The sequence below is a fragment of the Anabrus simplex genome, chromosome 1 (genome assembly GCF_040414725.1).
Source record: "Anabrus simplex isolate iqAnaSimp1 chromosome 1, ASM4041472v1, whole genome shotgun sequence".
Classification (NCBI taxonomy): Eukaryota; Metazoa; Arthropoda; class Insecta; order Orthoptera; family Tettigoniidae; genus Anabrus; species Anabrus simplex.
Window position 1 is genome coordinate 493,386,625 of NC_090265.1, and position 26,022 is coordinate 493,412,646.

Sequence of the window (26,022 nt, forward strand, 5' to 3'; positions counted from 1 at the left end):
CTTCCCCAAGTCTGTCCCCAAAACCACTTCCGATTAACTGTAGCCAATAAGAAAATAGATCTTAGAATTTATCCATTGATTATTTATAAGTACTCCATCTGATATCTCTTCAGATAATGAAATGAATAAATAGCAAGAATTCCGGTTAAAATCCTTATCTCCTATTTTATTGAAAGTCCATTGTACTTGGAATGAAGTATGATTACATTTACATGTTCAGTTACATTCTTAGGAATTCCAATTCCAAATTGAAATACAATTGATATTTTCTTAAAATATTATAAAAATATCATCGAAAATAACATTAAAATATTGTTTCAATATTTTGAAATATTATTAATTCATTGAAATATTATTGAAATCTTGTTAAAATATCCCCTAAACATTATCGAGATGTCGTTGAAATGGTTGACATATCTTTGAATATCATTGTAATAACGTTGAATTATTCCTTAAAATTCATTAAAACGTCATTGAAATGACTGAAATACCTTGGAATATCGTTGAAATAATGTTGAAATATTCCTTAAAGTTCATTGAAATGACTAAAATACCTTGGAATATCATTGAAATAATGTTGAAATATTCCTTAAAATTCATTGAAATGTCATTGAAATGACTAAAATACCTTGGAATATCGTTGAAATAATGTTGAAATATTCCTTAAAATTCATTGAAATGTCATTGAAATGACTAAAATACCTTGGAATATCGTTGAAATAATGTTGAAATATTCCTTAAAATTCATTGAAACATCATTGAAATGACTAAAATACCTTGGAATATCGTTGAAATAATGTTGAAATATTCCTTAAAATTTATTGAAATGTCATTGAAATGACTAAAATCCTTGGAATATCGTTGAAATAATGTTGTATATTCCTTAAAATTCATTGAAACATCATTGAAATGACTGAAATACCTTGGAATATCGTTGAAATAATGTTGAAATATTTCTTAAAATTCATTGAAATGACTAAAATACCTTGGAATATCGTTGAAATAATGTTGAAATATTCCTTAAAATTCATTGAAACATCATTGAAATGACTGAAATACCTTGGAATATCATTGAAATAATGTTGAAATATTCCTTACAATTCAATGAAACGTCATTGAAATGAGTAAAATACCTTGGAATATCGTTGAAATAATGTTGAAATATTCCTTAAAATTCATTGAAATGACTAAAATACCTTGGAATATCGTTGAAATAATGTTGAAATATTCCTTAAAATTCATTGAAACGTCATTGAAATGAATAAAATACCTTGGAATATCGTTGAAATAATGTTGAAATATTCCTTAAAATTTATTGAAATGTCATTGAAATGACTAAAATACCTTGGAATATCGTTGAAATAATGTTGAAATATTCCTTAAAATTCATTGAAACGTCATTGAAATGACTGAAATACCTTGGAATATCGTTGAAATATTCCTTAAAATTCATTGAAACGTCATTGAAATGACTGAAATACCTTGGAATATCGTTGAAATAATGTTGAAATATCAAGAACATTATTTAAGTATCACTCAAATATCAATTAAACATTATTGAAATATCATCTGAATTTCATTGTATATCCCTACGAAATTCATATGTATTATCTTTACTTTCTTTGTTTTCTCAAGTCTTCATCGTGCAATAACGATAACAATATAAGTAAGTTCCATAAATATGGTTCAAAAATTACCATTCAGCTATATACCGACTCAAATAAAACCGAAAATAAAATATGATTTATACTAGGTAAACTAATTTAGTCATATAACCTCCTGAAAAAAAAAATAAAAATAAAAATAAGTAGGAATAGCCTACCATAACACACATGTGCAAACAAGCTAGTCAAACATCTAGGAATGCCATACTTCCCTTCATAAACAATCATCTTTCCGTGAAATTAAGACAGAAAATGGTATCGGAAATTTATCTGTTTACGGGCAGTAGTCATTTAAGTCATGAAGACGTTTCCTCCCTCCAAACATGCGCTTGACAGGAAATCAACTTGAGCATAGCTTATTATGTGAGATTCTTCAAAAAAAAAAAAATGTTAATTTTCAATCGTAAATGCCTTGTTTTTTGATATAATCATCGATGACCGTACACCACAAGTAGCCTGTAAGTTCATTAACCTCTTACAATCGTATGCATGTGCCATACAACCCGACCTCATATACCGCTACTTAATTCACATGACGAAAACATCAACTATAACCTAACATTAGCGTTATGTTGCTTAAATATTACTAACTGCTCAAATGTAGTCGTATTTCACCAAATACACATTCTATCTATAACAATTCCTCATTACTTATACACTTCCGTATATCCATTATTTTAGCCTATAATCTCTTAAAATCATCGATCATAACAAGGATTCCATATAACAAAATCATTCGTTGCTTTACATATGGCGCAGTATACGTATATTCAATTCACATAATTTCATCACACATCATGGGTTTACAGTATTCCGTAACACAAGCAATCACTTATCCCCAGCAAAAGAACGCATGTATTAATATTTCAAGTTCTACTTACTTTTGGTGTCAAGTTATCGTAAAATTAAGTTCTGTTAATCTAGAAGACGGTCTTATACCATTCTGCATTGCACTGGAGTTGAATTACACAATGAAAGGCATAAATCTTCAGAATCACATTGATAACGTCAGTTTTCAAAGCTTCACATAAAATAAACAAGCATTCCTACTCATTGAGTATAGATTTGAGATGTCGAAGACTACCTAACTCCATATCCTAAAGAAGTTATACGGATTCCTTTTTAATGACACTATTCATGGAACTTTTATCTTGAAGAATTAAACATTAACCATACTACAATCATATATTAAAGTAGTCATTTACTATCGTTCATCCAAATATAAGTAGTTTAACTATGAAAAATAAATGTATGGAACTTGACTTATCTTGTTTTCGTTATTCGACTGGGATGGTCTTCATTCTGGATCTCCTTTGGCTCCCGACTCGAGTTGCAGTTCACGTCATCGTTGGTTACTGGTGACTGGCCTTGGGTGTGGATGATGGCTGGTAAGGGCTCCGACCGGACTGTGACCCCATTCTCTTGGTTTACTCAGCCATAATATCTCCGTCGATTACATGCAATGGAAACATAATGGAGGATAGCATTAGATGCGTTCTCCAGACAGGAAATAAATAATTTTGAATATATTTTATCTCTCTGGTAAATTACTCGTCAAGATGCAATATTTAGTGCAGTACTTTAAGTATTTCTTGCTTGTCGCTAGCTTGAACAGTAACCTACCGATCTCTAAATTTTTTTTTTTAAGATTTCAGCTATGAGTTCGTATTGGCAACTATTACGGGGCAATGTCTTCCTCTTTCCTTTCACTCCTTTCACTCCTTTCACGCCTGATGCTTTTAATTCGTATTTATGGTTTATATACCGCCGTAATTATACTACTAGCAGTTCTCTTCTCCGATTTCAACCTCTTCTTTTCTTGTATACCGATTCTTGCTTACAGTTTCGTTCCGATGATCAATACGATTTTTTTTTAAAAAGGTGTTTGTTTTTTTTTTACTCGGGACAACAATCTGATTTTTTTTTACTCACGGCCATTTGGTTTCCTTAGGTCTGATCGTCGCAATATTAACTCATGGCCTACTTGACTTGTTATATCTGCATTTTCTCTCTAGAATATACTCTTTCATTATATAACTTCCGTCATTTTTATCGCGATGCATGGCAAATATTAGGAATGTAACTCCCACTCATGACGCAAATCGGGCAATGAAATGGTACACATGATTCAAAGACGAGGAAAAATTATGCTGGCTCCCCTGTGCAAATGCTTTATCTTTTTGGATTTCTGTACTGTCTGCATTTTTAGATGCCTTGTACTGGCATGGAAAGTGCCCGACGCCCTTAAAAACATTGTGGCTTTTCGAACTTTCCTATGACAGGGGAAGGAAGTCTCTCGCTTCCATGTGCAGTGTGCACTGCATAGCAACACAGTACTTTTGCCGGCTGGCAATTCTCTCCTTTAAAACCATAAGTCCGTTCGGCCTCGGCATTTAAAGAAATAAAACAAACAAACGAACAATGCAGTTTCATCGGCTTTGACAATATTTTTTGGTGCGTACGAATTGATTATAGGCTCTAAGCCACGCTTTTTCGCCAACTGTCTGCATTGCCAGTGTTCACGCATTCTACCTCTCCGCACCCTGCCTGCTACGTGATATTGTGAATTGTGACTTTCCTAAAAACGCCGAATACAAAATAATTACGATTCTGCTCGAACATAGTAGATATGAAGCACACTGTAGATACGCCGAAGTAGGTGAAAGTGCGCAAAGTTACCCCTTCACGTTCTGGAAGATGCATTCTTTCATGATGCGGAGAAATTTTGAATTTAAATTACTCTGTAAAATACTATTTTTTTCAATATGTAAAGGCAGTTTCGAATTAAAAGTCTGAATTTTGGTAATGGGACCGACATTGTTCTTCGAATTACGAATTATCCTTATTTCAAATTAAACGATTTAAATAACATGTAAAACCGTACCTTATGTTTCCGGGAACGAGAGCTGCTCCGAATTAGGCAAAATTTTGAATTATCGAGGTTCTACTGTATTCTTATTTTGTTGAAGCCTTGGAGTTGAAGATTGACATAATTAAATTTTTTGAATAGTGTATATCTGTCAGGTAAGCGACTTGACAAATCCACCCACCATTTCCATACATCACCTGGTTGGATTTCAGTTTTGTAAGGAAACACTTTATCTTGCTGACTATTCAGTTCAAAAAGGCATATCAGTATGCACCCTCATGAAAATCACACACCTCATTGTTCTAGAACAGGTATGTATGTGTGATTTCCTTCTACTCACTTTTTGTTTTGAAAAGACGGGAGTTTGGTGCATGCGACTTGATCAAAATGACTACTTTTACTGGAATGTTCAGCATTTCAGGAGTAATTTTGCATGAACATATTTTCTCTGTTTATAAGGTATCATCATCGTCATTAAGAGTTTCTTGTTTTCAGGCAGGTCTGTTGGGAAGAAAAGCGTCTCCACTTCCTTCTGTCTGCTCACATTCTGTTGTCTTCTATCTTCTCCATTCAAGTTCTCTGGCCTCAACACCCTCCTTGGCTCCATGCAGCTATCTGTCTTGTGGCCTTTCTCTAAGTTCCCCCTTTTCATTCTCATATCAAACATCCATTCTTTGCATGTGTTCATACCACTGTAATCTTGTTCTCTTCTAGCTGGTATGGATTCCTCTTCCACTCTCACTCTTTCGTTCCTCCATCTGTCCAATCTTGTCATTCTAATCTTACTACTAAGAACTTCATCTCACAGGCCTGTATCCTACTTTTATCTCTTTCCTTTATTGCCCATGTCTCTGTTGCATAAATCAGAATGAGAATATAGTAAGTTTTATATGAAATATAAAAACTACAACTCTGAAGTACTTTTCTGCTCCATAAACCTCATATTTGTTTAAATAATTGGTCTGCCTTTCGTTCCTTTCTTTTATTTCCCTCCTGTTTCTCCCACTTTCTTCAATGATGCTTCACAAATATTTAAAACTGTCTACTTTCTGCAGTTCCGTGCTATTATTGGTTATGAAGTATCTGTGAAGTACGGATGGATTTATAGGATTACTAGCTGATGTACCTGTGCTTCGCTACGGAATTCTACATTGTATACAGAATTGTACGTTAGGTAGAGTACACGTTGTGAGCAAGACTGTGTTAAATTGCATAACTCTTCAACGTTACCCTAGAAACGCTACGAGAAATTCACCAAACGTCTTTTCTCATATGAAAACTGCGTTAGGGAATTTTCGTTGTAATGGTAGGCCCACTTGCCTACCATCAGTCACAATCAGGTTGGGGAATTGCATTATAATGGCAGACACTCACTCTCCACCTGCCTTTTTACATCCTCAGAAAGACTGTCTTAGTGGTTTTCCCAACTGAAATGAACATAGGTCATTGCAATGACGCCAGTAGGAATGGCACGAGTAAAAGCAATGATTTCACATGAAATACCCGATCAAATGCAAAACGATACATTGTTTTCACTTTTAATGAACAGTACTACGCTGCTGACCTAACAGTCCAAAGTTCCAGAGCTGGAATGACCAGGCTGCAGACAGCCGTGATCCGTGAACACTCTTAATCTATTTGTGTGTGGGGTTGAGTCAAATAGTGGAGAGTCCTAGGGCAAAAACTATGCCCTTTTACTAATCTGTTCCCTAGGAGTACCCGATGAGTCGGAAAATCTCAACTCCCTACACTGGCGGTGGAAAAATCTATCATTTTTTTCCTCCAAACCAGAGGAAAAACCCCCTCTTCACTGCTAATTTTGAATAAAATGAATGTAGAATTTAATAAAAGTGAAGAGAAAGAAACTCTTTTTAAGAAACGGCTCTTTTCAGGGTTGAATTTTGAGTTATTTAGTGAATTCTGGTGCTATAATTTGGAATATGCCTAAATTGTAATTCTAGACCATGTCATACTATTACTACTACTTAGTGAGCTTCTACCTTAAGAGTGCACACTGCTCATTCAAAACAGCGCGACAGAGTAGGGATCGAATAGATGGAATACTATGATGAACCAGTGAGTTACGTACCAGCAGTACGGTATCAGAAAATGTATGAACCAGAGGAATGACATACTAAAGAAGAAAGTTTTCTAACTCCCCAGCTATTTCCTGCCAATAATCAGTCAGGCTGTTATACTCGGTATGCAGCAGTAATCCCATCTATCGGAGTTGAGCGGCAGCATAAGAGACAAAGAACATCACCACAAACAATGGTCAATGTAATGTTATTGTTGATCAATGGTGTGCACTTTCAATATTGTAGGCCTGCACTTTTAGTTTTCTTTTGACTTCGAAATACCACTCTTATCATAGTCGATACGGTAAAATTGAGAAAAACATAAATGGTCGGATATTGTATTCTCTGTAACTTTTGTTATGTAATACTTTCCGATAGGACCAATAACATACGTATTTAAAAATTACATTTTGGGCGCCTTCCCCTAAACTACAATTTCATACAGGGCGAATAAAATTGTTTATAGCTTAGACTGTAGTTTCTTATTCCCCGACTCTATATACTGATTTTCATTAAATTCTGTTAACCCATTTTCTCGTGGCTCAGCATTGATATGGACTTGGCACAAAAATACAAATTCATGAATATCTGTGTTATCAAGGCCGGTACGGTAAGAATGTCATAAAAGATCGGAAATTTAATTCTATATAACTTTAGTTATGTAGCATTTATCAATAGGACCTGTAATAATATAAATATTTGAGAATTAAATTTTAAGCCTTCCCCTAAACTACTATTTCACTCAGTGTGAGTAAAATGATTTACAGCCTAGATTGTAGTGGCTCATCCCACGACTTCACATGTCGATTTTCATTAAATTCTCTTCAGCTGTTTCCTCGTGATGCTTGTACATACATACAAACAGACAGACAGAAATTACGGAAAAGTAAAAAGTGCATTTCCTTGTTAGAATGGACATGACCGATACAGAAATACCTTTCTTTTCAAATTCTGAGCAATGTACAAACAAAACTCTTATTTTACATATATATAGATTCAATAGAGTCTTTTCTTCTTCATTTGTCATGCCGAGTCTCCCAGACAGCGATAACCACAGCTAATGCTTTTCGGTCTTTTTTCAACATGGTAAATTGTTCGTACTCTGTATACCAGCCTAGTCTTTAATATTGCTTAGGCAAGATGTTCATCTTCTCCCTCTTCCCATTTGCCCTTCAATTTATCACTTCAAAATAAGATGCAGAAAATTGTATTTCTCACCACAAAATATATGGCCCAGGTAGGCTATCTTTCTGCTTTTGATTGTAACCAGTAGTTCTCTTCTATTGTGTGCCTGTTTTAAAATCTGTTCATTGTTTACATTTTGAACCCAGGAGACTTTTAACAATCTTCTGTGTAGCCACATTTTGATGGCTTCCAACTTCTTAACTGTGTGCTGTTTCAGGTTCCAGTCTTGACACTATAGAGCAGGGTGGTCCGCACATAGCATTTTACAATGTGCTCTCGGAGTTTTGAATTGAGAGCATAATTACATATTGTAACAAAGATATCCAAAGCGGGATCTAGGGCATCGGTAATCCAGCAACCAAGGCACTTAAAACATGCTTGTTGGATTGTATGCTGTTTATGTTTTAAGGCCTGTACTACGACTGTCAGATAAACAGTCAGATAGATACATAGGCTGCAGTTTTGCAAATTAGAAGTTAAATATTTTATTGTGTATTACCAACAGATTTTAATAACAGTATTGTTATGCGGAAGATGTAGTAACATTCTTATTGCGTTGGTAATAAGGTTACTGGAAATATAGTGAAATTTAGTGCGGTGGTATATACGTGTTCCCTGGTGTTTTAATTTGTTTAGCAATATTCCTTTTGAAATTGTATTGCTAGAGTCCAATATCAGACTCTTATTAAGCTATAATTTGGAAGTTTAGGTTACTGAAATCTACACATAGGAAGAAATGTTAAAATTAATTGACTTTGTAACGAAACTCAGAAATTGTTGTAGGAAGTAAAAAGACTGAAAATGTAACCTGGACACAGAAGTTAAGATTCAGGTTATGTATCTTATCAGATAATTCCTACCACACAGTATGATTTTGTTTTTTGGCCAATACTATCTTTGAGGATGTGCATTACGGCGAAAGTAAATATATTCGTAATTAATGCCACTGTATGTGGCGTAAGATCATTAATTTTATTGTTAATTCAATGTATTATTGCTAATTTAATAAGTAGTTAGTTTCTTTATTACAAGACATCGTTAGAATAGTAACTGGCAAGGCTAGGAAAACAACAGATAGGGAATCTGCCACCTGGGCGACTGCCCTAAGTGGAGATCAGTAATGATTGATGAAAGCAACAACGTCATATACCTTTACTCTACATGTGCGTCGCGGATAGATTTGGAATAGAACTTAAGCTTTTGATACGCACTTTAATGATTAGGAAGTGTGTACTATCACCTCTAGTACGCTGCCGATTATCATTTAGAATTTAAAGATAAAAATGTCATGATGTTCCGTATTGAAATGTATCACAATTAAATTGAAATAACAAATAACGTAGTTCAACCTATTCAGTACAAATAAATAAGAAATGTAGTTACATTTCTATTTAATTATAAGCGGAAGCATTACCGGTTTCGACCCCAATCTGGGTCATCGTCAGCCGTATAAAATGCAAAAACAATGCATAGGTAAATAAGAAATTAAAGAATGAGTCTTTCATGAAAACTGTTGAAGAGGCAAAATAAGATGATGGGGATTGAAACTGTGCGATTTTTAATCGTGAAAACTAGAAGAAGTAGAAGGTCAGTCACTTATATGAATTAAGGTGCGATCTTCTGAATAGTAGCACAATACACGCAAAGTTCGGCACTGTCTCCAAATGTTTACAAGAAGAGGTCAGGCACGAAGTCGCAACATAACTTAATGAATATGAAGTCCAAAATAGTGTAGAAATCGAAGACGAGTCGAAGCGAATTGCTAGCTCCTGAAGATCAGCGCAACACAATCAATGTCCGGCACTGTGCTTTCAAATGTCGACGGAACTCGGTGAATAGCTTGATGATCCAGTCCATAATTGTTTCAGTTGTGAAAATGTGCGTGTATATATATAAATAATACAATTTAATATAGTTAAAGTATGTAACTAGCATCTTGTAGATTCTTTAGAACAGTTGACGTAAAAAACAATTGTGAAGAGAAAAATAGTATAAAGCGCAATACCGGAAACAAATGAAAAACGTATATGCACAGTGCGCTACTTCTTGAAGATAAGAATTCAAGTCGTAATTGAGGTAGTCCAAGGCAGCGCAAGGCAAGAGCTTAAATTTGAATGTAAAGACCCAAAATGCAGGTGGCACTGTAGTATATACCTCGATTTCTTAGAAAACACAAAAATTAATAATAATTTCTCTAATATCCTTTTTTGGGCCAGATATGTTGATGACACATTAGTAATCTTAAATGAAGAATCAACCAACGCAGCCTTTCTCCTTAAAATATTTTCTATTTTACTCATTCTTTTCTCGTTTCAGACTCATTTCAATAATCTAACCACAACTCAACTTCAACTACGGTTATTTTATCAAGAGTTCCCCCGATAAATATACATTAAGAAAATCTTGTATTTCTCCAATTTATCTTCAAGATTAACAAAATGTACACGTCTCCAACACGAAGAAGAACCTTATCGCCGTTTTTAATTCCTCATTTGAACACTGACTTGTTGAATTTTTAACCAACATAAATGAACTTTATTTCATCATCATAATTATATGTTTTAATCTTCATGCCATTTTATCATATCTTTTAGCTTTTGTATCATCATAACATCAATGTATTTAATTGTCTTGCCATTTTGTCAAATTTTAGCTGAAGATGTTCCATAATCGGAACGAAACATGTACTAGAGATTATATGGTTTATATTATGTAATTAATAAACCTATTATATAGAAATTGATAAGTATTGGAAGGTGGGAACCTACTCATAACTTAACCTTAGCCTCTACACTTCTTCTTTTTAACAACGTTGACTCTAACATTAAATTCATCCTTGAATCAGAACACAACAAAACTCTTAATTTTCTAGACTTAACTATAACTAGACATCCTTCTTCTTTAACTTACAAAATTTTCAGAAAAAACCCAAACAGCAACCACAATACGTCAAGATTCTTCACACCCTCAAGCACATAAATGTGCTACTTATAACAGCCTAATTTTTCGTGCCTTCAACACCCCTATGTCTAAAAAAGATTTAAATAATGAATTGAACACCATCCGTACTATCGCTAAATTTAATGGCTTTAACAACTCTTTCATCAACAAATTCAAACACCGTCCTAAAACTACGTTATCAAAAGACAAAGCCAAACCCACAGCATTTTCACTTTTACTCACTCAAGATGCTTATAAAATAACTAATGTTCTTAAAAAACACAACATAAAATTTCTTTTAGAACCAATAACAGAAATCTTGATATATTACACAACTCTAAATCAGTAAATAAATCTAATGCTTTTTCTAATTCCGGAGTATACAGATTCAAATGTAACAGCTGCAGCTCCTCATACATCGGACAAACTGACCAGAACTTTAACATCAGATACTCCGAACATATCAACGCCATTAAATACAACAGATTCTCTGCTATAGGACAACACATACAAGACTCCAAGCATAATTACACCAATATTGAAAAAGACAGAAAAATACTTAAAATCATTAACAAAGGCACCCTCCTAAACACTACTGAAAATTGTTTTATTCACCTTGACCAATACTTCAACCCTAATTTCAATTTAAATGACATTTCTGAAAAACACAATATCCTATTTGACTTCCTAATTCTTCTTCTCAAAAATTCTAAATTTCAAAACCCAAATTCTGTTTTCCATGCCTTACAAAGTTCCTACCCACGTTTTCTACCTCCAATAACCCACCCTAAACTACCCCTCCTTTATTTCCCTATCTTATCCTTTCCCATCCTCTTTTAACTTCCAATCCTTTTAATTTTCTCTTATCTACTAATCCTCTTCCTTTATTAACTTATTTTATCTTTTGTTTTCACCTCTCCTCTTGAAAAAAAAAATCCTACTACTTTACAAATTGAACTGTATATACTACAGTGCCACCTGCATTTTGGGTCTTTACATTCAAATTTAAACTCTAGCCTTGCGCTGCCTTGGACTACCTCAATTACGACTTGAATTCTTATCTTCAAGAAGTAGCGCACTGTGCATATGCATTTTTCATTTGTTTCCGGTATTGCGCTTTATACCATTTTGCTCTTCACAATTGTTTTTTACGTCAACTGTTCTAAAGAATCTACAAGATGCTAGTTACATACTTTAACTATATTAAATTGTATTATTTATATATACACACACACATTTTCGCAACCGAAACAATTACGGACTGGATCATCAAGCTATTCACCAAGTTCCGTCGACATTTGAAAGCACAGTGCCGGACATTGATTGTGTTGCGCAGATCTTTAGGAGCCAGCAATTCGCTTCAATCAAGCGACTCATCTTCGATTTCTACACTATTTTGGACTTCATATTCATTAAGTTATGTTGTGACTTCGTGCCTGACCTCTTCTCGTAAACATTTGGAGATAGTGCCGAACTTTGCGTGTATTGTGCTACTATTCAGAAGATCGCACCTTAATTCATATAAGTGACTGACCTTCTACTTCTTCTAGTTTTCACAATTTAAAATTGCACAGTGCCATTCCCCATCATCTTATTTTGCCTCTTCAACAGTTTTCGTGAAAGACTCATTCTTTAATTTCTTATTTACCTATGCATTGTTTTTGCATTTTATTCGGCTTTGATGACCCAGATTGGGGTCGAAACCGGTACCACTTCCGCTTATAATTAAATAGAAATGTAACTCTACATTTCTTATTTATTTGTATTGAATAGTTTGAACTACGTTATTTGTTATTTCAATTTAATTATCACTTAGAAGGTAAAAAATTGTTGGACTATTGGGACTCGAACCCATAAATAACTACTGGCAGCATCAAACGACGTTGCCGTATCAACTGCGGCTACCGAGGAAGCTTGCTGTTAAATTGCTTGCGTGCAACTCATATAGTCAGCAGTAACAACTTGCTACCTTGGGAAATCTTTAAAAATTCTGTGATAGCTGTACAGGAAGTATGATACATTTTATAAATATATACATAGATTACATATAACAACTTATTTTTCGTATAGCATTATGCAGATGTAGATTCATCTTGATGTGTGCCCATCCTGATTCTTACAGTAGCGTTCCCCAATAGAAGCAAAGTCCCATATAAGAGCGTCAACTGCCTCTCCAACTTCGGCATAGCTAAACTTGAGAATGTTCTCCCAGATTGCACATAAACGAAAGTCGTAGTACGTGTTTTCAATTGAATGTCACAATAAATGTGCAAACTGCTACATAAATTTAAACTGCACTTTTATCTGACTCTCTTATTACGGGCCCTTAAGGTAGCAGTCTTGTTCTTTATCATGCTGAAAATTATTAGTTTTGTTTTGTCAACATTTATAATTAAGCCCATTTCTACACGGGTGCCATTCAACTTGTCTAGAATAGCTGTAAGCTGTCAATCTTCTCACTGAGGGTTATCATATCATCTACATATCATAGTGTGATTATTTCTCCATTGATCATAGTGTGATTATTTCTACCCTTGATGCATACTCCCACTTCCGTATCTGATAGTGTTTCTTGGAAATAGTATTGGAGTATAGGCTGGACAGTAAAGGGGAAAACACACGTCCTTTCCTGACTTCTCGACGAACATTCAGGTGATTTGTCACTCCTTCGTCTGTCGTGACCGGCTTTTTTTTTTCCAGTATAGGCTTTCGATGATTCTGATGTCTTTTTCATTTATTGCAGTTTCGTTTAACAGTTTCATGGCTCCCTCATGTCCACCTCTGACAAATGCTTTTTCGTAGTCTATGAAACAGGCATAGGCATCTTTCGTTCTTTGCATTTCTGTAGAATGTTCGTTAACTTGAAATGTTTCTAAATCCAAACTATGTTTCTTCAGTGTTTTCTTTGCTTTTTTTTTTTTCTACTCTAAGAACAGTTTTTAGCAGAAGGCTCATGAAACTGGTAAATCCATAGTCATTACATAATTTGGAATGTAACTTCTTAGGCAAGGTAATGAAAATTGATGTCAGTCAATCTTCAGGAAGTTCTCCGGTGTCATATATATATCATTGAAAAGTTTTACAATTTTATCAACACTATCTTTGTCGATGAGTTTCAGAATCTTGAACAGAATTTCATCTGGTCCCATAGCCTTTGTATCTTTTAGAATCGCCATAAGACCTATCTGTGTAGATGCGACGTAAAACAAATAGAAAAAAAAAGTCTTTTAGAATCACTTTCTTCTAATTTTAAGATTGTAGCTCCTTCAGAATACTCAGGTCTTCCATCAGCAGCAGGATGATTTTCATTGTATTCTTTCCATACTTCCTGTTTATCATAAATGTCTTCCAAAACAATAGGTCTTTTCTTTCAACTTCCAGCAAGTTACGTATTTCACAGTTTTATGCATATAGGATTGTCATGTTTCTAAGCACGGTTTTCCATTTCTTGACATTTTTCATTCATCTAGTTGTCTTTCGGTTATCCTTATCTTTTTGGCCAATTCCAGGCGTCGCGTGGTTACATAAGTACAAACAAATTGGGATTTATGCATAATAACGTTTAGATGATAACAACCCCCACAAATATCATTTCTTGTAAACCTGATGTATGCGATTTTATAAAATTAAATGTAACAGTCGGTGTTTACATGGAACGGACTTTTAACTTTACATACCTTTACGCTTTTTCTAAATTGTGTGAATTGTGGTAACTTTTATTGGTAATGTTAAGATTTTGTTTACGAGAAGGACAAAATAAACCAAATGTGTAAGTTGCTTAATGCCTGGCGCAATATAGTTAAAGGCGATCGTCGCGTGTTTACTTGACAGCGTTGCGGTATTACACACGCAAATCAGTGCTATGATGACATGGCATCAGGGGCTAATAAATCTTAAACTCTGCATCAAATACAATCACTAAATGATAAAATGTATATTTAATATTGCACTAAATAATAAATAAGGGGTGTGATGGTGCAGCAGTGGAGCTGCTTGGAACCATCAAGATGGACTGGGTTCGAGTCCCGATTAATGCATGTGTGATTTTCAAGGTGAAAGCCACGTTCCGTGGTTTGGATTTTGCGTAAAAATGAGGTCCCGTGGCTCATGATAGCGAGATTATCGGTCACATGAAACTACAAGCTTCATTCCTCCTCCTAATAATAATAATAATAATAAGAAGAAGAAGAAGAAGAAGAAGAAGAAAAATTTAGGTATATAACTATAGATACTGCTACTGACATGTGGCCTACTTAATAAAGCAAAGTGCTTTTATGAATTGTCACACATTTATTTAACACTAACAGTGAATGTAAAATGAACTAAAATATTTTAAAATAACTGAACATTCAATGCTTAAGCAGCCTACAGTTTGAATGAAGGCTTGGTCAGAAAAAATATAATAAAATGAAAAAAAAATTTGTTCATTCTGCTTCGGGTGTAGACTCATCAAAATACCATTTCCCATGAGTAAAACGAATCACCGGTAATTTTCTTTCGATTTCACTTACATTTAAAAAGCACTCCTCTTTCGTCAGTGGTTCACAAAACAGTTTAGCTTCATCATTGCACCTGTGAAAACTGGTTACAAAATAAATATCACCATTACTTTAAATTATGGTACAAACATAATATTTTGAATGTTTCTTTCTGCTGTATTTTCCAAGTATGAAGTCGCCCACTTCAAAAGCCGTATCACGGGGTGGATTTTTGTCATCTGCTTCGATCTTGTAGTCTAGATGTAGAGAGTGTGTGGTAATAGTTTCAGAATATTATTATTTTCTTGCCTGAACTTTATATTTTTTTAATGGTTCCACATAATGAATATCATGTGTTCCTGGTAGTACACAGAAATGTACTTTGGTCGAAGTCCACAAAAAGAGGACCGACCAATTGCGTGATGAGTGTATTCTTGTTTAGAAACTTAGTATACGTCTTGCATTGTGACACACATGAATAGTTTCTTTGTTTTAAATTTTTTGTCCAGAACTGTCCTTTATGGAGATAAAAACTCTTGCTCGAGGAGATGGTCAACTCATATCATCCGAATTAAGAAATTAAAGTTCTTGATTTGGAAGTGAGACTTCCTGCGCTTGCCAGAGGTGGATGAACTTACACAAAATTTTACACTCAACACAGAAATAACTTCCCGTTTCTTCCGCGGACTCACTGGTAAAGCCTGCTCCGAACACTTTACACGTTTACAGCTTTCCCCGATGTTTGTATGTGCATTTATAAGCAGGCATTGGCGTACTCGGCTATGCAGTCGATGTTGATAGTTGCATTGTTGGACTTGTAGAACAGGAAGTAACTGTTAATAAGCCCTTAAGTTTTTTCTGAGCTCTGTTTTTCTTCACCGATTTTCATACCTGTTGTCGGCGTATGTGTAACCGGGCAGGTGTCATCGTCCTTCTCCTTGCATGCCTTTCCCTTTCCTTTCTTTTAAAATCCTCATCATTCTTTTTCTTCTCGCAATTCAGTTTACAGCGTTCCTTGTGAGTAAGCGGCATTATTAAATATCACTCAGTGTGAACACCGATTGCTATTCTAAAATACGTCCTTTACAAGTGAGTGTGACGCAGAAACTGAATCCTGTGTGCAGCGTGTTGCAGCAGCGGGGAACTTCCTGGTCGTCTGCTTGCAACGTATTTTACTATCAGCTTTGTATGAATCCATTTGAAATTTGAAATGAATGATATAACAGCTTGAAAGGGTGTACAGTATTGGCTTTGCATACTAAGTTTTATTCAAAATGAGCCACACACTTTTCGTCTACAGAAACTTTTATACCTTTTCCGTCGCATGTTTACACGGCCTGCAGCAATACATTTTTCGCTTTATTACACCTTATATAACCTGTTAATAGCCTAAATAAGTACTTTACTCTGAAGAGAAAGAGCATTAGAATTAACATTTACTATAATTATTTTCCTAACTTTTTATAATAAACAGGAATTCCTAAAAGTATTGAGAAATATCAAATTAATTTAGCCTCTACATAAAGGTTCAGTTAACCACAAAAACTGAAAGACATCAATAAATGAATACATATCATAAAATTGGTAACATTTCATGTTTTATCTATCATAAAAACAAATTGTTGGATTTTATTTTAAACTTTACTTTTTCCTACTTGAGTGGACTATTCTCTGGAATCAGCCTTTTCTTAATTTTATGTTTCATTTTAAGATACTGAGTTCTTTTGTTGTTGAATTTCCTATGTTCTTCCATGAGGTCCAAGATATAATTTGTCATCCATTTTTGTTTTTTAACTTACTATCTGATTAAATATATTTCTTTCCAGTGGTATCAATGGTAGCCTTTATTTGTTTCCAGCTTTCTTCAGCATATAGCTACTGTTGTAAACATTCTGAAATTTTGCCTTAAATTCTTGGACAGCCAGGTTTTTTCATCAGTTTCAGAAGAGAGCTTATTTCTTTAAGCAACCTTCAATCTCAAAACTGCGTTAGCCACCGATGGATTGTGGTCTGATCCAGTATCAGTGCCAGGATAAGTTGTTACTTTCCTCATGAAACTCCTGAATCTCTTATTAATGTGTGAAATCAATTTGGTTTCTTATTATTATATCATTTTCTTCACCATCTGCTGGAGATGTCCAGGTGTACAATCATCTTTCTGGAAGTTGGAACCAAGTATTGGTAATAACCCTTTCTGTTTCTTGGCAAAACTGGGATAGCCTGTTACCATGGTCATTGCTTTGTCCCAAGACCTCACTCTCCTACCAAGTCACTTCACCTTCCTTTTCCTACTTGAACATTTAGGTTTCCCATTATTATTGTAATGCTATTCTTTTCCACTGAATCAAGGATCTTAGTCACACATTCATAGAAGTTTTCTACTTCATTGTCATACTTCGTGTCTGCTGTAGGAGCATACACCCTATTAAATTTATTTGAAGAGGGCTGCCATTAAACTGCAAGAGCATAACTTTGTCTGATACTGGTACAGAGCTGGAGATATATTTATTATATTCTTCGCAAATGAATATGCCTACTCCATTGCAGTGGTTGTTTATCTTCTAAACTTTATCTCATGACAGACTGCATTTGCCACACCATCTCAGCTCGCTTATCCCAAGCTAGTCAATACTAAGCTTCTTCATCTCATTTAATGTGTTTTCCTGTTTGCCGGCCATGAACAAACTTCTCATGGTCCATGTAGTAGCAAATCTTAGATTGGACTGCACTACTTTGAGCCTGGAGATTCTTTGTACCCCCTCATCCACTCCAGGGCTGCCTGGGACTTCTGGCCGTGATTTGATAATTTATCTAACATTGCAGTCACTGTTAAATATATTAAAACTAGCTCGCATGATTCCAAAAAGATCAGTTCAGAGGTCAAGGTTAGCCTTATGTAATCACAAAGATAAGGTCTGCTCAGTAAGTCATTTTAATTTTCTTAATTTTAGCTTAAATTATTATTTAAGTTTTTCTTGATCCTGGATTATAAGACATGCTTTCTTCTTTTTATTTTATAATGTAAAGCAAACAGACCAAAAAAGGAGATTAGTCATTTAGAGGTGTTGTGCAACAGAAGGAGCTGTAATGAATTTATAATGGCAGATGCAAACTGTAATATTGTTAGTAATTAAGTAAGAGAGACGTGTATTTTATAAAAATTGGGTTGTATGTAATTTTACATGTTTTAATATTTGACAAGTCTGGTATTTTAATTGCAATGCGTCTATAAGATTGAGTGTTATGTGATTTTATAATATGATATTTTAATTTTAAATTACCTGGTATAAGAAAATTCATATATTTTACTGTATATGGAGGACTTAAGTACCTGTATGGCATATCTTAAATATGATAGATCAAGTCCAAGAAGTGTATGTTGATTTGTAAGCCACTGAGGAAGAGAACAAACAAGGTTCTTGAAACATTTAGCGATATAAATAAAACACCTTACATATTTAACTGCAATTTCAGTGGTGAATTTAAGTTAGTACAGACCATAAGCAAATAAAACCATAATGGTTAAAATAATAAATATTTTATAATTTCTCGTCATAGTGATGTCCTGGGGACGTAGTTACCAGAGTGCTTTCCTGTTGCTTGTCTGGTGTATAGTCAGCAACCGTCTAACCTGGAGTACAGTTGCTGTTGCCAACTACCCCTAACCTGGAGAACAGACATTACCTGTGTTTTTTGTAACTGCTCCATTGGAGAACAGATGCTATATGATAATATTCAGTGGCATTTCCTCCTGTGAAGGATGATCACCTTATTAAGGGAGCTCCTCTGCCCTAAGCTGTTGGCTCACTTAAGTGGTCAGGTTATTTCCTGCCGCCCAACACTCGATGTAGAGTAACTGGCTGTGTGGTCTACTCTTAGAGTTTGGTTGCAGATAATTCAAAAGTGAAGAGATTGGTCACATATTGGATGCAAATTCATTTTTAATGTAAGATTCACTGTAATATCTGTATTTCAACTTTGTCAGGTCATGAACATCCCGCTGCCATATGTGGCAGTAGATGGTACTACATGCGACTGTCTGGCTAGTACCAAACCTCACAAACTAAAGGAGAACTAATGGCTATGGGCGGAAGAGTTCTCCTTATGGAGGAAATGCCACATAAATTCATCTGAAAGCTGCCTTGCAGGTATTGCAGAGGGCTGAAGGCTATGGGAGGTAATCTCCACAGAAAAGGACCTTGATTTTAGGCCTTGCAAGTCAGTTAGAGAGTCTTTGTAAATTTTGGTTTCAATTCAGATAAGAGCCTCAGAAGGCAAGATATTCAATTAAGGCAGCAGCTTGAGTAGATCTATACTGGGTATGATGGTTCATGGCTGATTAGCAGGGCCATGTGACCTGCACAGAGAAGACAGGTAACACAAATTGGGACCTACTGAGAAAATTGGCCATGTTCTTAGGGCCACGCAGCTGTGAGCTTGCATCCGGGAGATAGTGGGTTCGAACCTCACTGTCGGCAGCCCTGAATATGGTTTTCCATGGTTTCCCATTTTCACACAAGGCAAATGCTGGGGCTGTACCTTAATTAAGGCCACAGCCGCTTCCTTCCCACTCCTAGACCTTTCCTATCCCATCGTCACCATAAGACCAATCTGTGTCGGTGCGACGTGAAGCAAATTTTAAAATACGAATTGGGACCATTAGTACAGTATACTCATCCTTATAGGAAAGTGCGAAGAACTATGTCTCTGCAGTCTTTGGTATATATATATATATATATATATAAGAGAGAGAAAGAGAGTGAGGCAGTGGGTTCAATTTCCAGCCAGGTCAGGGTGTTTTTACCTGGATTGGAGGGCTGGTTCGACGTCCACCCAGTTTACGTGTTTACAATTGAGGAGCCATCTGCCGATGAGGTGACGGACAACGGCTGAGAGGATTCGTCACACTGACCGTGCTGCACCTCAGAATCTGCAGGCCTTTGGGCTGAGCAGTCAAGGCCTATCCGGGCGATGGGGTTGCTTTGTTTTTGTGAGGAACTCGCAGATCTCATAGAAAGAAAAAAGCCATTCTGGCGTGGAGGTAAAGCCAAGTGGAGAGGTAATGGGATGAAGAAGTTGAGGAAAAAGTATATCCCACACTGGTAAGGTATCAACAAAGAGATGAGGAATGGATTTGGATTCAAATGTCGTGGAAGGGATCAGTGACATCCAGTATGTCAGTGAAAGAATAATAAATACCGAGCTCAATAGCTGCAGTCGCTTAAGTGCGGCCAGTATCCAGTAATCGGGAGATAGTGGGTTCGAACCCCACTGTCGGCAGCCCTGAAGATGGTTTTCCGTGGTTTCCCATTTTCACACCAGGCAAATGCCAGGGCTGTACCTTAATTAAGGCCACGGCCACTTCCTTCCACTTCCTAGCCCTTTCCTATCCCATCCTCACCATAAGACATATCTGTGTCGGTGCGACGTTAAGCAAAATGAAATAAGGAACGATATTCTGGAAACGATCGAGTCAAAAGTTAAGCAAAATTCTACTCATTTAAGTCCGTTTACCTGCACAAGTTTCACGAGCTGCTCCATTTACAATAAATGTTCAAAATGGTGTCCCCTTTCATCAATGCAGGCATAGCATCATGGCACAAAATTCTGTTGTACTCGTTCAAATGTCCCTGGTGTCGTTTGAACAGCATCACAGGCAGCGAGAATGTTTGCCAAGAGATCCTCTTCAGTCTCGACAGGTGTCGTGTACACGAGGCTTTTCACATGACCCCACAAGATGAAATCAGTTGGGGTGAGATCAGGTGAAGGAGCGAACGTCTGTTAAGAATGGACGGATGTTAAACAACTTGGATTATTAATAATTTTTGACTCAAACGTTTCCGGACTAAGTTTCCTTATCTCAAATTGATCCATTTACCGTCCTCCATCAGCCCTGAAAGTTTGTAACATCATCACAGATACACCCTATATAAAGGAAAAGCTGGCACTGACACTGGTACAGGTTTATGCACAACAGACCAGGTGCAACCAGGATGATAAAATCCAATTTCTGGATGGTCTAGAAATGGCCATCCGTGAAGATAGGGCCATCATTATAGGAGACCTGGATGACCTGGATGCACAGATTGGGACTGACTGAGAAAGTGATGAGGCCCCATGGTTATGGTAAAAGAAACACGGAAGAAAAACTTCTCTTTGACTTCTCCATGGGGAATGGTTTGGTGGTCAAACGCAGCTCGTCAAAAAATGAGTCAGTTCACAAGATACAGTTGGGATGGAAAAGACATTTATTATGGCTACTGAATAGGTAATAAATGAAGCCGCTTGATTTTGTTCAAGTTGCCTCACAACATAACATACTCTTCCTTCCATTTCTGGATAAACAATAAGACTTGAATCAGTACAAGCTTTTAAATATAAACTTAAACCATCAGGTTTTGTAAATATGGTCTTGGTTATGCCACAGAATCTGCTAGGATAAATACTGCAATAGTATCAACACAGATGAAGAAAGGAGTAGGCTTGTGGCTGATATCAAAGTAATACCTTGTGAGACCCTCGACAGTGACCACCAGTTATTAGTAACTGATTTGAAAAATTGTCGGATACCAACCAGAAAGATTCCAAAGATCAAGATTTGTGAACTTAAGGAAAAAGACTAGAGAGCTGACTAACAGCACCGGATAAGAGATCATTTTCCAACGGATGAAGTGAAAACCAGAGGTGACAAACGGACCAAACTGGAAAAACATCTTGCTAAAGGAACCAATTGAAGTCTATGGGAAGACAAACGTGAAACTTAGGGAGAAGGAAACATTATGGTGGAGTGAGAGCAGCTGTAAGAGCAAAGAATTCATCGCTGGAAAAAAAAGGCCGAGAGATTATAATATCAGAACTCATAAGGGATGAGGCAAGGTCAAAGACCTTGAATAGGTGTACCGAGATATTAAGCTGAAGTTCAAAAGGGTAGTTCAAGAGGAGAAGACAAAGAGTTCAGAGATTTTCGCACAGAAACTGGTTGAAGATAGCAGAGATAGAATAAAGTTATGATATAGTGTGGTCAAAAGCAAAAGAAAACTGATGGACACCATCAAGGCACTTGAAGATGGAAATGGGAATATAGTCAAGAAGGAATACTACTTTTTTTTTACCAACACAGGTAGGTCTTATGGTGACGATGGGATAGGAAAGGCTTAGGAGTGGGAAGGAAGTAGCTGTGGCCTTAATTAAGGTACAGCCCCAGCATTTACCTGGTGTGAAAATGGGAAACCACAGAAAACCATCTCCAGGGCTGCCGACAGTGGAGCTTGAAGCCACTATCTGCCGGATGGAAGCTCACAGCTGTGCGCCCCTAACCGCACGGCCAACTCATCTGGTGAATGTGTTTTTTTTTGCTAGGGGCTTTACGTCGCACCGACACAGATAGGTCTTATGGCGAGAATGTTAAATTAGAGAGGTTGTGAAGAACTTTTACATCGCGATTGCTTCCACACCATTTGACGGCATTGCAGAAATGGCAATGATTCATTGCTGTGCAAACTCACTTGGAACACTATGAGTGTGAAAAGGAAGTATTCCTACATCCTATTGTAGCAATTGATGAAACGTGGGCCCCATTGTACGATCCCAAACTGATACACCCTTCGGAGGTAATGGCATCATTATGAGTTCCGATGAAACTCAAAAGTGTGTGATTCTGATGTACATCTTTCGCATACCATACTCCAAGGACAGAGTGTGAATGCGCAGTATTACTGTTCATTTTTGCAAAATAACCTGCAATTATCATTGTGCAAGATGCGATAACACTTTCTTCAGACACCTCCTATCATTTTTCAGGACAACGCTTAGGCACTTATCATGCAATCAGTGGCTGATTTATATGCTCGGTAGGGCAGGGAAGTGCTCTATCATCTGCCCATACTCCCTGGACTTAAGCCCCCTGCGATTAATTTGATAGTAAAGATGCTTCATGGCATCAACTTCCAAACTTACCCATAATTCTGCAGGCCATAGACCACTCTATTAGCACTATCCAGAGACCAAGCGCTGCTACATAAATGCTGTAGCTTCCTCATCCCTGGCAATAGGTTTTACTCAATGCTGCAGGGATTGTAGACTTTGAGATGTATCGTTTGTGAAAATGAAAATCCACAGCCTGTTTCCAGTCATTCGACCGGGTCAGGAATGGAATTTATGAAGCCCCCATCTAGCAGCAAGGATAGGAAATGTGCCAGCTGCTGAAGCCTGTTGCACTCCTCTGGGGGAATGATTAATTACTGACAAATGAAATGATATTGGAGAGTGTTGTTGGAATGAGAGATGACAGGCAAAACTGGAGTACCCAGAGAAAAACCTGTCCCGCTTCCTTTTTCTCCAGCACAAATCTCATGTGGAGTAACCGAGATTTGAACCACAGAACCCAGTGGTGGGAGGCCAGCGCGCTGCCACCTTAGCCACGGAGGCTACTGTCTCGATTGTAATTAATAGTTGCCACTAATATTATTATTACTAATTTTTTAAAATAATTTGATTATGCAACAGTGGGGTAGGAAAGGGCAAGGAGTGGGAAGGAAGAGGCTGTGGCCTTTGCATTGTGACCCCAGCATTAGCCTGGAGTGAAAATGGGAAACCATGGAAAACCATCTTCAAGGTGGGGCTCGAACCCACTATCTCCCAAATGCAAGCTCACAGCTATGTGACCCAAACTACGCGGCCACTTGCTCGGTGCCACTAATAAAGAAACAGCCCTTATATATGATTATTTTAATTTTTGCATACCCCCAAGGAGTATTCACGTACCTCTAGGGGTATGTGCACCTCAAGTTGAATACCACTGGTCTCTAGCACAGGTAATATTATTCTCTCATCACCTATACCAGAGGCTACAGGGTAATTTTAGCACTTAAAATTAATTTTGACTTCCATTGGCAAGTATAATTTTAATGATTTCAGGGTCATAATACTATTATTTTCAGATAGAGTCTGAGTTTAGCACTTAGAAATTAATTATGATTTCCATTGGAAATGAAAATTTAATGATTTTTGGGGCATAACTGTATTATTTTCAGGCCGAGTCTGAGAAGAATTTTGTGGATGACTACGATGCTTCAGATCCTGCTTACTCAATGTGGGTACCTCCAGAAGATCAAAGTGGTGATGGAAGAACAAAACTCAATGATAAATATGGCTATTAATTGTAAAATATAGTGTTTGTTTGTATCATATGTTGTAATAGAACAAAATAATATTATTTAATCAAAGTCTCCTGTTTACTTTTTTTTTAATATTTTGAATTAGAATTTGGAAATATTTGTTATTTTGTGCAGATGAGGTGCATTCAGCCTTCTGAGTACAAATAAGAAGAAATTGGTTAAAATCTCACTGCTGGGGCCTGTTCCACAAAAGTATGGTCTTGTACATTACAAGTAAATTCTCTAGTAACTTGTACAAATACCAGAGTTTCTGTTCCACAAAAGAATTTTCTACAGTTGTACTTTACTACTCCATACTTACAAATTACTAGTAAATTTTTATAGGCGTGTTCCACAAAAGTACTAGTACTTGTAACTTACTAGCGAAATGAGAAGAATTCTCTACCAGTGAAAGGACAATAATATATAAATGTACTAGTCCTATTTAAATACGCTTATTTTGGATACATTTTGATAAATATGTGGTCTAGCAGTAGTGATAGTGATGGTGATGAAAATGAAAACTATCGTCTGTACAGGGAAAGAATAAACTTCCAGTTTAACACTGTATTTGAATACAATGAACGTTTTAGGTTAAGCACAATACAAGTGGAAGAACTTTTGATAGATATTGGCCATAGCTTAAAATATCCTACGAACAGAAATAAATCTCTCTCTGCTAAACATTTACTAACAACATTACATTGGCTAGGAAATGGTGGTCAGTACCATGGTACTGCAGATATGCTTGGGATGGCAAAATCTTCGGTCTGTGGTAGCTGCAATAAATGATATAAAATTTCCTCAAATTGTTTGTTGGCCTGAAAATGCTGAAAAAAACATATTCCAAGAAGGACATTCCTGGAATCATTAATGAGCAGAATATCTCTTACGTACGTCCAACTTTTCCCCTCAAAACCTCCATGAGCTTTTCCCAAGTCAAATATTTCCATCCAACCATTTATTTTGTCTTGTTTTTTTCAGACTCGCTGTATCCACCGAAACGAATATCTTTCCTACCTTCTATTTCCTTCAAAATGAATAACTTTGTTTCTCTTGACATCATTTTAACAATTCATGCAGAGTTTGCAATTTCGTAACAATTAAGTTTGGCGGCCGAATATCGTTATTAGCGGCATCTGATTCCTAATGACAGACCAAGGTAGGTATAGTATGTTAGACTCTCGTAGAACATACGCGAGGATCGCGGAAGAACAGAATGGGTGATAATAACGGAGTAATTTCCTATCATCAAAGAAATAAACTGAAAAATAACATCGTAGCATTAAAAAATTCACAGGAATATTAGTTCTTTCAATCTTTGCTGCATAAGTTACAGTAAAATACGATATTACGATAAATGAGGCAAGCATAACCTAATTCAACGAATGGAATACTAGGATAAACAGCTGATTCATGCTATGACGTAGTATGTTTATTGATATGTCGTCACTTGTAAAACTTGTAACAATTCACTGGTAATATACAAGAGACTATCAATCTTTTGTGGAACAGAAATGTACAACTCCATACATTACAAGAACCCACACTAGTAACTTGTAATGTACAAGACCATACTTTTGTGGAATAGGCCCCTGGTGATTCTAGATTTGATTTTCCTTGGTTTCCCACTTCAACTCCAGGAAAATGTTG

General features: G+C 36.2%; 1 protein-coding gene across 1 annotated transcript in view; it reads left to right on the forward strand.

Moving 5' to 3' along the window:
* The window catches only part of LOC136857005 (kanadaptin), a 152,772-nt gene extending 128,331 nt beyond the window's left edge, over positions 1-24,441 (forward strand). The window contains exon 10 of the mRNA XM_067135339.2: positions 24,247-24,441. Coding sequence (XP_066991440.2) covers positions 24,247-24,372 — 126 coding nt within the window. The 3' untranslated portion in view covers positions 24,373-24,441. The remainder of the gene's footprint in view (positions 1-24,246) is intronic.
* The last annotated feature ends 1,581 nt before the right edge of the window (positions 24,442-26,022 follow it).